The 15,075-nt window shown below is 47.7% G+C and overlaps 1 protein-coding gene across 1 annotated transcript in view; it reads right to left on the bottom strand.

Annotated features, from left to right (window-relative positions):
* Window positions 1-11,730, bottom strand: part of clvs2 (clavesin 2) — a 24,783-nt gene extending 13,053 nt beyond the window's left edge. The window contains exons 1-2 of the mRNA XM_086189892.1: window positions 10,171-11,730; window positions 7,803-7,977 (exon numbers count right to left, since the gene is read on the bottom strand). Of these exons, the coding sequence (XP_086046018.1) occupies window positions 7,803-7,977; window positions 10,171-10,559 (564 nt within the window). The 5' untranslated portion in view covers window positions 10,560-11,730. The remainder of the gene's footprint in view (window positions 1-7,802; window positions 7,978-10,170) is intronic.
* Window positions 11,731-15,075: the final 3,345 nt, after the last annotated feature.

Genomic DNA, 15,075 nt, shown 5'->3' on the forward strand with positions numbered 1-15,075 from the left:
ATAACGGCACCTGCATTTGCATCATTCGACAGCTCAACCAGCTGCCTGAACGTCTTAGAGGAAACAGAGAGACAGAGATGGAGAACGATTCTACACACACACACACATACACACACACACACACACACACACACACACACACACACATACACACACACACACACAACAAAGGGAGCCCATCTGGAGGAGAGGGCAGAGCAGATAGCGAGGCAGTTGGACATGTTGCCGTGGCAACATAAGAAGAAGGGTGGGATGTGGCAGGAGGGGGAGTTGGGGGGTAGAGGGAGAGAGGAAGACAAGGGAGGAGGAAGAGGGAGGAACAACAAAGCACATTGCATCATGCAGCGATGAAGAGGATGATGATGCTCTCAGGTGGACGCAGGTGAAGTCTGCTTGATTGTTTCTGTGTAAGAAAACCAGACTTTTGCTCTGAAGCCCTTTAATAAGAGCGTGAGCTCATGGTGAGTGTTCACATGCAGCAGGAGGCCGAGACGTGTCAGCGTGCGCTGACAGCTGATCGGTTCAACTGCCATCATTGTCCCAGTGAACAATGATGGAGTAACCAAATTAAGAGAAGAGAGGGGGAGGAGGATGATGCCAAAGAGAGAGGAGGGGGAGGGTAAAGAAAACAAAAGTGAAGGGTGGGAGGCTAAGAGAGATCCATAGGCCGAGGACGACAAAGGGCCGTTCACACCTCCAGTCTGGATCCGTAGATGCGGCCGTCAGCTGGCTGCCTTTCATCCTCAGGCCTGTTCACACACAGGCCCCTCCCACCAACAGGGGGTTGGTGCCAGGCCCCTCCCACCACAGGTCACCTACAAGATAATTGATCTTTGGTGAGATGACATCTTCCTCCTCTCCGTCCTGCAGGTCTGAGGCCCACAGGCCTGGCGGGGGTGTAGCAGCCGCTCAGCGGGCTGCAACACTTCAGCCCACGATGCAACCGTTCAGCTCAGAACTGGTGAGAACTCCACCACCAGGTGGGAAAACATCTGCAGAGAAACATCCAACTGAACGACCCCACTAGGCGGCAGTAATGAACCTGTACGCAAGCTCTCCAACCGCCAATAGACGCAAAAAAAGAAGAAGAAGGTGAGAGGTTTCACACTTGCTTATTGGCCAGTTGTGTTTGGGGCGGAGCAAAAGGGCAAACCCAGGAAGGAGGAAGGTCCTGTGCTCGGACGACAGCAGGTTTACTGAGGGTTTGTTTTTTTTGCATCATCTGATATATTTGTCTTCCATTGACACTGCTAGCTTAGATGTTCTGAAGGGCACCAAAGTGCAAAGTCCACCTGGTAACAGGCTCAGGCTTGAGCACACAGGTACAATCACTTGGTCACCAAAAACTAACCAGGTTAGAGCGCACCAGCCATGTGTGATTAGCTTGAAGCTAATGGAGACAGACGGCTCACAGCAGCAAAACTCTCCAAAACGACTGGTCCCCATCGCTCAAGGTCATCGTCCGCTCAAGTCCCCGTCTTTGACCTCTAACCCTCCACGGCTGCACCGCAGGAGGGAAGAACACGAGACACCCAGCGGTGAGCCTCTGAAATCAAAGTACTAGTTTGGGGAACTAAATATGAATGAGGAAAACACCTGTAACCCCCCCCCCCTCACATTAATATTCAGGATTAGATATTTTCATCGTAACAAAACAATCTTTTTGCCCTCGTAATCTGTTGACATTTTCTTTTTTGTCTTTGAACAGAAGAACAATAAAACTTCTCACCCTGTATTTTCTTACACATGAAATTCCTGTTTTAAAAATTTTGTCTAGAAAAGAACAAACCCCCCCAAAAAAAGGTTTTACAGACTTTAATCCCTGTGTAACGTTGTAATCCTGCAGGATTATGACTGGATGGGTTTGAACCCTGCACACTGTTTCACCTTCTGTGTTTCCCAGGATGCTGTAATATAATCTCCTTTATGAGAGCAGGAAGAAATAGACGGAAGGAGCGTGTGGGACAGCTGAGCATGTGCCATGGATGCGCCGGTGAAGAGGAATCGGCACACCAAGTCCAGACAATAAGGAGTCAGGCAGCATGTTGACTGCAGCGAGGGTCAACCTAAGGACATGGGGCTCTGTGGTGTCAGCGAACCAGCCTGAGTTCCTCCCTCTGCGCCCATTAGAGGCTCAAATATCAGCAAAATCAGCACTGGAAGCAGAAGCAGCTCAAAAAGATGTGCGTCGGCTGGTCCAACACCTACGGGACCTGATGACTCGGTAGCCTGATGTATTCAACCGCGTTAAACCACTGCAACACCGAGTCGGTCTGAGTTCTACAGCAAAGGTCCCGTGTGTTCAGAATACTCCACGTGTTCTCCAGACCCAAATAAAGAGGCTGGATCTCGTGTGTGGGAGTAAACTTCCTCCACGTCACCCCCTAGATAGCTTCAAACGCTCCTCACCTGCTTGCTACACCTACACGTGTGTAACTCGGTCAGCACACATGACGAAACCAGCAATAAGTCTGCTGGTGCCATGACCTACACCCAACAGGAAGTCCACCATTTTGGTTTTCATTTTTCTGCACAAGTTTTCCAGGAGTCGTAGTTTAACAGCAAAGTATGTTTACAGTACAGCTTTCGGGTGTCCGTCACACTGCGAGTTCCTGAGCGTGAAAAAAACTAAATAGTTATGACTTGTTCTTGTTTTTAAAATACGTTTCTATTGATGAGACCAAGAGGCAGTTTACTCCAGATAACCAGGAGAGTTAACCTGCGACAGTCAAGAGACCATCCGGAGGTGAACCAGCTCATTATCTCACTGTTCCAACCTGCACCAAATCTCACCGCCACTCAAGATTCCTCTTCGTTTGTGGAGAGTTGCCCCGAAGCGTTCCGCAAACATTCGTGCTCGTTCCCGGTGACCAGCCGTTAATAGCAGCGCCCTCGGGGCAAAGGTAACACGCTCAGCCTCTCTGCTGTAGAGGCTCTAAGAATAGTAACAGAAATGGGACGTGACACATGGAGGAAGACGCTGCACAGATCAGCACCGGCTTCTGTGACATGAGGTGTCCCTCTTCCTCATTCTGAGCGCCGGCCTCTGTCACAGCACCGCTCAAAGAGACCCTCAAAATAATAATAATAACAATCATAATAATGGGAAACCGTGTTTTTCTGCGGCTCATTGAAGCCTCGGGGCCACCAGCAGGGATCCAAACATACAATCTTGCTGCTGCACATCACACTGTGCCACAAAATTGGATCCCAAGGCATGTGGCCTACATGCTATTTGTATTGGGCTGCTCCAAACTAATATTGTCGGGGCTGCCAAATGTAGAAGGACAGCAGTGAGAGATACAAGAGAGAAGATGACTCGCTGCTCTGAAACTGGAGGAAACACAGAAACACTCGGATTGAGAGTCCTTGAAAAAGAACAATCAACCCAACCCAGTATGCGGTGATTCAGCGTCTCTCGCTGGGCTAAGTGATGATGTCAATACAATCAGCTGTCAGGTGAATGAACCTGGCTTTTTCTGCAGGACAGGAAATGAACACTAAAGTTGAAACTTCTGACTCCTCTGAGACGGCACTCATTTATTATGCTCTTCTGTCTTAAAAATAAAGTCTTTGTTATTTTTATCCCACCCCCCACGAACATTTTCACGTGCGGCTGTTTTATCACGCCACGATCCTGCCTCTGTGTGTTTTGAGGATTTGGAGAAGGCTTGCGACTGGGTCCCCGGGGCCTTAGGGGGAGGGGCCGTGGGAGAATCTGGTTGGGGGCCTGATTCGCGACCATCCAGTCGCCAAACGCCCGAAGCAGCAGCTGTGTTTGAATTCTCTCAGTGAAATTCAAGTTGTTTGAAAGAACATATTCAACAGTCTAATTGCCTCCCTGACACATCGCATCAGCCTCAAAAATCTGTGGGTGACAAAGCAAACAAGAACGGCAGCAGATATGAAATTACTGATGCACATGAACGTTAATCGAGTGTTTAAACACTTGGAGCAGAAGAAACACTGCCCTGCAGACGAGTGTGACTCAGTCGCTGCTTTCAGACTCGCAGCAGACCTGCTAGGACTGACGTGACTCACTGCAGCTGCTTAATGCGTTTGTGAGGGGCAACAAGTCCACATCCACCGATAAGAGGCTGCAGTCGGCTGGTTCTCTTTAGCTTATCGAACCACCGTGATGAAGACAGAGCAGACGTGTCCACACTGTCAGCCATCCAGCAGCTCTCGCATCACTTTTCAATAAAAACGTACGTGGCAGTTCTTTGAAACGCAGCTCTATGTTTTTGCCCAGTTCGCTGAAGTTATGACCTCATTCCTACATTTGTTATCATATCATAGTTAACTGTATGAAAGCATATCATAAACAATTACAAATTATTCTTAAATTCTAACTTTTAGGGAAATCCTCAGACAGGGAGTCTTCTCTCCTCTGTGCTGCTTTAGGGAGCTGAGGGCCAAGCTAGTTAGCTTAGCACAGTGACTGGTAGTGTGTGGGAAGTGTTAGCGTAGCTCCGTCTCTGCCTGCATTAATATCAGGAGGGTTGTGTGTAACCTTGGTGATGAATACCAGTTTAACATGAGGAGACGTTGTAGTGGTAGAATCAGACACGTAGCCGGAACTACTTTCCTAACTGGGCGCAGTGATTTGACGCAGCACCTCCAAAGCTCCACTGGAACTTGGGTCAACAGAACCAAAGGTTTGTTGAGGACTAGAAGAGCGACTGCTGCTACTGATGACAAGGAGGAGGAGGATTCCTGCTGGACACACCAGCATCCTGGACCTGAGCTAGCTGATGCTAACACTTCCACCCACTACCAGACATTGGACTAAGCTAACTAGCCTGGACCTGAGCTAGCTGATGCTAACACTTCCTACTCACTAGCGGCCATTGTGATAAGCTAACTAGCCTGGACCTGAGCTAGCTGATGCTAACACTTCCTACTCACTAGCGGCCATTGTGATAAGCTAACTAGCCTGGACCTGAGCTAGCTGATGCTAACACTTCCTACTCACTAGCGGCCATTGGGCTAAGCTAACTGGTGTGGGTCTCATCTCCCTAGAGGGGCTCGTTCTTCATGTCTGACTCTGTGGACGATAGACGATGAGACTTTCCCTGAGAGTCGGTGTGCTCCTTTACGCTGACAGTAAAGAAAATGTTTCACAAATGTATTTCCCGTCTCAACATCTCCCATCATTCAAGTAACAAGTGACTGTGACTTTTATTGATCTGACAAATCAAACCACCTGATTACGCTTCTTTCTCTCTTTCATTTTGCTGCAGCAGTAATGAGCAGCTGGGCTCAGGTACGAGCTCCTATCAATAATTCAGCCTCTCATCAGATACTGTGTCAGTAACAGGGTCTTTACTCTCTCTCTGCAGCGATGCACCGTCCTCTCGTTCCCTCGGACTGAAAAATGAAGCTTTCTGAAAAACACCAGGTCCACCCTGCCGACGGAGAGGTGAATGCGTGGAGGAAGAAGAGCCAGTATGAAAACATCACGGTTCTCCAGAAATGTATTAATGAGTCGTAAAGACTGAAGAAGAAGGAAATGCTCACGCTCGTCTGTTCCTGAGGTCTCTCCATACAAGTGCACATACTTCTGGTTTGTAAAATAAAGAATCGATTAATTCTTTAATTGAGGAGGAGAGGCTTTATACTCCCGTGCGCTTACACCATTCTTCATCAGCCATGGCAGAAAAAGAGGATGGGATGATGTATTTTTTTAGGTGCGCCTGGACTTTAGCATTGCTAGCATCGTCCCCTCAACCAAAAAAAAAACCCAAACAAACCCAAAAACAACGTGCCTTGTATTTTGGATTCTAAACAATTACAAAACAATTAAATTACCTCTTTGGTAAAATGAAGACTACTTGTATGATTCTTGAAGTGTAAATGCAGTTGGAAGCTCTAAGCTAACGTTAGCCTATGAGGGAACGACACCACGTCACCACAACTGAGCTTCACTCTGATTCTGTTCTCGCTCTCGAGATGTTGTGTCTTCTGTCGTCTCTTTCAGACACTTGTTAGCCGCCCATGTTTTATCAAGATGATAAAAAGCTGTAGAAGTGTTTACTGATGTATTTTACGATAAATACAGTCGAACAAAATGTTAAAATATCCCGAGCTAGCGTGAAGCTAGGTCTGCTAAGTGGTTGTTAACCACAGATCTTGTATCAGACATTGAACCAGAAACCCACTGACTCGAGACAGGGGAACACAAGTTTAGTAATGCTACCCGATTTACAGGTTTTAGGACTCAAACCAACCAAAACATAAACGCTGCCAGAGGCTCAAACAGAACTGAAGAGCTGCGTCTGGATGACTGCTGCTTCAGAACCTCAATTTTGCCGTGAGTTAAATGCAGCAGACGTATCAAAATGATGCAGATGAAACAACATCAAGACACTAATTGGTCTTTCACATTTTTGTACACTGTACCACTTTTGTAAACCTAACAACAAGCACACAACCTTTAAAATGCCCATTATCTCAATGGAGTTTGGTTGGGGGACACGGTTGCACACACACCCCAGCATCAAAAATGTAATTGTACCAGTATGCAAAATATCAATGTAGTTATGATAACATATGCTTAAGCTAGGAAAATAAATAATAGTTTACGCAGCGCTGACACTCATCACAAACGCAGCAGATAATCTGTGTCTGACTCAACAGTTCCCTCTAGAAACACGTCCCCTCTGATTTCTCTTTGACGAATGGGGCCGAACACAAATTGGCAGATGACTCACAAGGATGTTGAGAAAGCAATAAACGCCGCCCGCCACTCACACACGCTAACGGGTTTGGCCGGTAACCAGAGGAGACCTGCGTGGCCTTTATTTCACTCCTTCATTTCAATAATGACATTAAGGTGTCCTGAATCTGAATCTACATTTATCTTTCATTTTCTACCTGCAAACGTGAGACAGACTCATTAGAAAAAACCATCCTGACAGCCTTGCTGGATCATCTCGCTGCCAAACGAGCCATGAAAGAAAAAAAAAGACACTGCGGTGTGTAATCAAAACGGAAAAGTCATTATTCCCTTCTACTGCTCTCTAATACAAGCTCACAGCTTTAACGTGCCGCTCGGCTGCTTCTTAAGTGGAACGCTTTGACTGCAGAGAGGATGACGGCGGTTTGTTCAGCTACTGTCACGAAATGTAAAATAGTTCCTCAGAGCCTTTCTGTTTCCAGGAAATTGGAATGAGCTGGAACAATCTTGTGTTGTTTTGGTTGCAAAACGAATAAAAGTGCAACATAAATTCACACTTGCGCACTCCGACATGCAGAGATTTCATCCAGCATGACCGTGGTTTTGAGTTTTTATTGAAGCGACACTTCACTCGCAAATGAGTGACTTGATTGCTTTGAGACTCCAGGATGCAGGCGAGCCAGACACGTACATCTACAGCTTGAAGCTCCAGGAGACTGACGGCGAACAACGGCAAGAACGTTACTCCAGCGCGCGCATCCAGAGTAACGGGAACCAGTTACTCGGGAACCAGAGGAACCGTAACTCGTTTATTTTGATCCCCAAGCACAGCACTGAGGGACTACTGATCATACGGCTGGATAAAGAAACTGTAGATTTTGACCAACGATGACCAGGAGGAGAGTTTGTAAAGTTACGTTACGGACAGTTTTGCTGTTGTTAGCCATCAGTCTCCGTTAGCTTTACGCTAAATACACGTTGCTGGCTTTTTCTGCGTTCTGGAGTCAAAAAGAAGAAATGCAGGAGGAAGAAAACATCCTTTTTTGCTCGAGACATCAGTTTGTGAAGTACTAAATACACTTTCGAAAAGTACACCCAGCAGAAGGAGGGTGGAGCCTCTTACCTGCAGCCCCTCGATGGCCAACCGCAGCATGCTGGGAGTCAGTTTGGACGCCTGCTTGAAGGTGAAGTTACTCCAGTCGATGATGAGGATGAAGCCATTGACTTGCAGCTCTGGATCTTCAATCATAGACTCCAAGGAGAGTAGAATTGCCCTCAATATGTCCACAAACGTGTATCTGGGAGAGAAAAATAAGAGAGTGTTTGTTACCAGGGCAGGGGAAGCTCCCTGGATGCATCGTGTCCCTGGGTAGCATTGTAGCTTCCTGAGCACAACAGGAAACACGAGTGACGGAAATGTACATTGAGAATCAAGATAACGGCCTGCACGTCCCGTTGGCCGCCTCACGTCGTCTAACTGTTGCTGCTGCGGTGCCAACAGAAACAGCGAAGAAAAAAAAAAGGAAAGAAGCCCCTACAGGAACAACAGTTGTTCCTCTAAACTGAGTTTCTACATCTCAGCTTCTGAGTGCCTTTGCTATTTTAGTGGCCCTGAAGGTGAAAGCTCAACAACGTGTTGAGTTTTGTGAAATGCTGGATTTTCTGCGAGTCGGTTCCACTGCATAACAATTTCTGATCTACCTTCTAGGGTGGCCCTGGATGGTAGAACATGAGCAGACTATTTACTGTTGTCCTCTGGAAGCTTGCTGTGGTTGTCTTCAGGGACGCTGTATTATGGACGCCTTCTGCATACGGAACCGTCTGTTTAGAGCAGCAAAGGAATGAATCCAGAAACCCAGAAAAAGGACAACAGGTCCAGTTCCCTCATCTCAAAGGTGACAGCTTTTCAGCTAATTGCCTGAAATTACACATAAAATAAAGAAAAATTGCTGGTGTCTAAAAACTTACTGGTGGTGACCTTGAAGTCATGTGACCCTGGTGTAGCTCCTTCATAGGCTACCGTTAGCTAAGTACTGCTAATGTTACATTAGCTTAGTACTGCTAACATTACATTAGCTTTGTACTGCTAACATTACGTTAGCTTTGTACTGCTAACGGTACGTACATTTGTATTTGTTTACATTTGTATCTTTCTGAAAAAAACATGTAACTCTCATGAGCTTTGGCTAACAATGATTTTCTGCCATAAGACAAAATCTCATGCAATAATCTCTTCATACTTTGGTCTAAATGATGCTAGATGCTAACTTCGTTGGACTACAAAAATCCCCACCTCCCCGCTGTACACGGTGTATTTGGGTGAATGTGTGTCTGCCTCATGATCCCTCAGATACTTCACATCTAATTCAACCACCTTTGTTACCCGTCAACTGCATTTCCTTGATTCTTTGGTCCTTTCTTCTGCCAGGTTCTCCAGTGTGATTCTTGCTAGCTTAACAGACGAAAGCCCAATGACAAACCAGTCAGGCCCAAATGTCGCCTTGCTACTTCTCTTCTTTTGTTTTCTCGTCTGGAGCCGTTTCTCCCGGTTTGACCTGCTATTATTTGACGAGTTTGGCCCTCCTGCTTCAACATATCCAACAAATCTGGGATGACCTAGAATCCCGACCCCCTTCCCAAACCTCAGCGAGGCTCCTTCCTAATGATCTAGCAGCCTGGTTCTAAGACGTCATCTGGAGAGTGGAGCCTGTGACTGCGGCGGCGTGTTGCTCATGTATCTTCTACGAGTGCATTTGAGGGATCGAGTACTTCAGCGCTTCCCGGTGGATCGCTACGTTCGTTATCAACACATTTCTTATGACAGTAATTAAAAATCACAAGAGTTCTGGAGGTTTAGTGAGCGTTCCAGATGAATGGAAATGAGTGAGGTGCTGAAAGGAGAGCTCCACAAACCAGAGGCTTGATCCTAACTGTCGGTTCTACAGAAGCCCATGAGGGTCACCGTGAGGTTTACTGGTGTGTGCGTGCGATCCCTCGCTTTGCAATACGTTCTATCTAATATCTTATATTCCATCACAAGTACATCTTGCTTCCTTGCAATATGTTCCGTGTTCTCTGACAATAACTTTTGTTTCTAGTCAATAAATAGTGTTCTCCTGATAAACCTTTGCGTTCCCTCACATTTCTTTTCCTTACAGAATAAATCTTCTTCCTTGGTGACCAATATTTTTGTTCCCTCACGATAATTTTTTGGGTTCTCTTGCAATACTTTTGCACTCTCCTGCGATGCATTAGCAATATGTTCCGTATTTGCTAAACTCCCTCGCAGTATATTTGCATTTCCACTGCGTTCATCACTCATGCATACAAATACAACAGACGTGGTGCAGCTCAGAAGGAGCGAAGGAAGAACGTAGCTGAGGGAGGGTAAAAACCCATCTCCTTGTGACCTTTAGGACGCTCCATACGACGCAACATGTGACCTCTTGAGTCGTCAGACGTCAGCAGCTGCCCCCCTCCCTTCCCTTTACCTGCTCTGGTCCCAGTTGGCTGCAAACAGCACCAGTATTTTCCTGCCGTATCGGTCCAGATTGGAGAGCACACCAGGGAAGCCATCCTTCAGGGCCTGCTTGATACCCGGGTCTGTGGCCTTCAGGTTCTTGAACATGTCCAGGTTCTGCTGTCGGTACTCAAAGTACTGAGCCAGCAGCCGGAACGCCTCAAAGTGGTTGAACTTCCTCGCGCGGAGGAATCTAAGGATGAAGGCGTCGTCTGTCCTGAGGAAGCCGATGTCCGGCCGGGTGATGATCATATCCCGGACCTCCTGGATGTCCTGGTGTAGAGTCTCTGGGTTTTCTTTCAGCTCCACCTTGGCCTTCTCCAGGGTCTCTGGAGAGAGGCCAGCCTGCAAGTGAGTCATCCTTTGCAACAGCTGCGCCTCCACGAGGGGCCAGACCAGAGCCAGTGACAGCAAAGCGAAAGGTTTCCTCCAGCAACAGGGTGAAGCAAATATTCTGTGAGGCTCCCTGATCAGATGGAGGCCTGCTGCAGCTGCCGCCGCCGCTGCTGCTGTGTAGACGCTAATCCACCCTGAACTGGCACAGATGCTGTGACGCTCCGATGGTACATTGTGGGTCAGTCACTTTTACGCACAGAAACATTTCTATCATTCCACAGTCAAGAATTCAACTTTTACACCATATTTCCTCCACGTTTGAATCAGGTGAAGGATGAGCTGCAGGCTTCAGACAGCCGCGTCCCTCCATGTCAAACCTCCCCTCCTCTCTTTCTCTCTGTGGCACAATGACGACGACAGCAGCATCACCCACCGTCTCCGCGGCGTCGCTCGCGGCGGCCAAGCAATGCGGCACGACCCTGCAGCACCTGCTATATCATCATCATCATCATCATCATCATCATCATGCCTCCGCCTTCATCTTCATCCGCCCGGGATGATGGTGCCGCCTCCGTCAACAGATTCAGCCGCTCGTTAACGCGTCCACGTCGCCGTTTGGAGCATCACCTCCTCTGATCACGTCCGTGAAGCCCAAACTGGGCTCCGGCAGCACAGGTGTCCGGGGAGGTTCTGCTCCCCTCCCGTCTGCCTCGGTGCCTGTGTTTAGGAGAGGGGTGGGGTGGCTGAGGGGGATTACCGTCTCTGCTCCTCCTGCTGCCGCCGCCGCCGCCGCCGCCGCGTTGCCGCTGCTGCTGCCGTCTGTTGGGAAAGTGACTGACAACCAGAGTCTGGGGAGGGAGGAGGGAGGTGGAGGGACATGAAAGGATGCAGGGCGAGGTGGATGGAGGGATGCACGGAAATGAGAGGACGGAGGAGAGAGAGGAAGAGCGCGGATTAGGAGAAAGGAGGGACGATGAGAAGCATCTCTCCGCGTTAAAGTGATACTTCACCCAGAAACCTGACTTTACCTTTTAAGTAGCGCTGGAAAGAACTAGTTTTACTCAAGTACTTTACTTGATTGAGAGTAATGTACTTGCGTACTCACACGCCCTGAAGAAAAAGACACAACCTGATAAAGTATTTTCAAGTTAAACTCTTGGACACGATTCTCCGTGTAGGAGCTGTAGAAGACCACGCTCGGAGGACTGGATGCTCTTCAGTCCTGGAGTACACCAACATCACGTAGAAGGTGTACTTTTACTTTGTAACCCTGTAGAATTGAGAGACCTGTATTTTAACTGGTATGGAAGGAAGCGGGTACTTCTTCCCCCTCTGCTTAGACGTTCTTTCCCCTTTTGCGTCACTGCTTTTAGACTCCAGGACGCAGAAAGAGCCAGCAACGTGTGTTTAGCTTGATGCTAACTGAGCCCAACGGTCCACGGCAGCAGTGAAACGTCTGTTTACAAACTCTCCAGTGCATTGTGGGAGATTTAAGCTTGCTAAGTGCCGTCAGAGTACCAACTAGTTGTGATTGCTGCTAGGCTGACTCCCATTTCCTGTTTTTGTCCAGGCCAGCGCCAGGTCTCCCCTGAGAGCTCTCCTCAGGTGAACCTCTTATTTACTGTATCTTCACACATCTTCACAGTTTGTGGAGTAAGAATGAACCAGTCGATGCCCCACTTGCTGTCTTTCCACCGCCCTGAATCCTCTCTGTAGGGTGGGGGCACCTGCTCAGTGCTGCAGAGCCAGCTGCACTTTAACATGCTGAATTAATTCCTATTGTGTCTGGCTACTTATCTCTGCTCCGGTCACCCGTGTGCTTCCATTCACTCGTCCCCCCCCCCAGCACCAGATCGGCCTGATCACATGACACAGAGAACATCCTGAGAGTTTGGCTGACACGTGAATATCCTGCATGAACAGAAGCACCAAGTGTCCTGCGTCCTTGTAAAAAATAAATGACCTCTTCACTTTCACTTGTGACAGCATCCACCCTGACAGTTACGGAGCTTTCTTCTTCCTGGGAAGTCACTTTTTTTTTTTTTTTTTTTACAGAGTTCCTAAATGTAAATGTCTTTAATTCACTTCCCCCCTGGAGAACAGAGGCTTGAAAAAGTACGCAAAAAAAACAACTTGTGTTTGAAATCTGCTGGTGTCGTATCAGCAGGGGTGAAAGTGAGCCGGAACGCAGTCCCTGTAAAATATTCACGGCCGGAACGCAGTTCCGTTAAAAAAAGGAGGAGAAGGGAGCTGTCAAAATCCCATATGAAATAAAGAAAACGACGTCTGAAGGTGGTTTCACACTGAACGCGGCAGACGCGGTGGCTGCGCGGGGTGGGGCGCAAGCACGCGCTGCGCTACAGAGTTGCTGGGCTTGGTTTGCGCTCATGTGACGTCACAGCGCGCCCACATACACAATGAAGGGACTTCCCCCGCGCAGCCTGCGCCTTGCTCGTTCTGTGTGAAACCGCCTTGACGCGGAGTCGTGCCCATGAGCGCATCTCCGCTTGCGAGGCGTTTCTGGTCGGCTGACAGACGGACACGTGGGTCACGTTACCAGCATCGTTAGTTTTGATTGGTTAAAACCACACGCGTTCTGCTTTCACGGAACGAAAAAAGAGAAAGAAAACAAAACAGAGGGCAAAATCAAATTCGTGATCGTTCTTGAAATTCTCCACGTTCTGTGTGGTGTCACTCACTGCAGAGTGTGAACTGACACTTTGCTAATAAATCATTGAGTGACGGTGACCTGTGTTTCCATGTCTGCCTGCTCCCTGTTGTCAGCGCTGTGGAGGGCAGTGACTGTAGAAAGCAGTTTTCAAAGCATTTCCAGGGGGAAGGGTGGGGCTCTGAGGGCTGCAGTTGTGTGGGGAACAGACACCCGAAAACGGTAATGAAAATCACGCAAAACCGATTAAAAGCTGTAAAACTTCGGTGTTTTTTTTTTACGCACACCCTTTAGGCGTACAGTTCCGGCAAGACTTATAAGCCACTTTCACCCCTGAGTATAAGTATTAATTCAACTTCTTTACTGGAGTAATATTGAAGAAAACCGCACCTCATCATCGTGTGATGTAATCGTGAAATCATCGAAACTTTAAATCCAGAATCAAACAAATCAGTTTTGCCAGCAACGGAACTCAAAGTGTTCTTTGAGGTTATTAGGAGTCGACTGATTTATCAAAAGGATTTTTTTTTTTGTGGCGAAGGATGAATATCGCCGTGTTGACCATATGTCCTCAGCGTGCCGGGATTATTGGGGAGGGGGAGGGGAGCGGCTGAATGGATGGGGGTGGAGAGCGAGCCCCCAGGGAGGCAGGGGGTGGTAATAACTGCCCTCAGCTCCGGTGGGCCGGTGTTGCAGTGAATTAAATAAATTGTCGCCGTGCATTAGAAATGAGCTGAGTGGCACAGCTGCCGTGCTGAAGGGCTGCTTTGATTTGCTGGCTGGTGTCAGACGACTGAACGGCTGATCAGCAGCTGAACGTGTTGGGGCCTGTTTAGAACTGCTCGGACGCGTCACAGATGTTTTACTCTCGATTCCGCTGCTCAGTTATGGTCTGATGCTCGTTTCAAGTCCAGTAAAAACGTCACATCATGAATCAGAACATTGTCAGACTGTGGCAGTTAGTGATTGCCCAAGCCAACATTTACAAGATGAACACCAGCTATTGGAATGAAATTGAATGAATTAGACCGTTAGCTCCGATGCTACGCGCAAGTGGGCCGAAGAGTCAAAGGAAAGTTGTCATGATATTGCAGGAGTAGTAGTATTGTATAGTGTTGTAAGTTAATCTAGTTCAGTCAAATATTACCACAAAATGTTTTGTTGAAAGTTTCAACAGTCACAGACTTTGACCAGAAAACCCTCGTGGGCGGTTCAGTTTTAACCTGAAAGGCGACATTTCACGAAACCTAAATTCTCTCTGTCAGAAATCTTTCAGGGCAAACTTCCCCCTTGAGTGTATGGTGGATGGAGTTGAAGTCCTGGTGAACTTGATGATCGGTAAAAACTGAGTTCATGGAGGAGCTGATGAGTCTGTAACCAGTCGGGGGAGGTTTGCCACCTCCTGCTGGTCGGTGTGAGGGCGCCTCAGGCTGACAGAGCGGCGCCGTACAGAGGGCACGTGCAGCCAGACTATGTCTCCCCTCTTTATCTTTTTATTTCCATTGTTTGTTATTTCAACACCTCACTGGAAAGGCGGCTGTAGAGGAAGTCTTCTCTTCTTCTTCTGTGGTTAGATATCAACTGTAGCGCAGTACTTGGCAGTAGAAGTTCGTTGTGAGCTGAACCTTCCTCCATTTTACTGCGACATTTATTCTACCTACACGTTCCAAATACTGTATCATACTGTATCAATGTGATGTTTAGCACCTTAGTCTGCAATAATTGTAATATTTTATAATCTAAAACTACAGTTGATGACTGCTGTAACGCCTTTTATGGCAAATATCATGTGAACTGTCAAACTTGAAGCTTCTCGTGCTCACATCGTGACAACGGACATCTGGTGAAGTGAACAGTTTCCACACTCTTACA

This window comes from Aulostomus chinensis, chromosome 20 (assembly GCF_037954235.1).
Source record: "Aulostomus chinensis isolate RoL2024-O1b breed Wild chromosome 20, RoL_Achi_v1.0, whole genome shotgun sequence".
Lineage (NCBI taxonomy): Eukaryota > Metazoa > Chordata > Actinopteri > Syngnathiformes > Aulostomidae > Aulostomus > Aulostomus chinensis.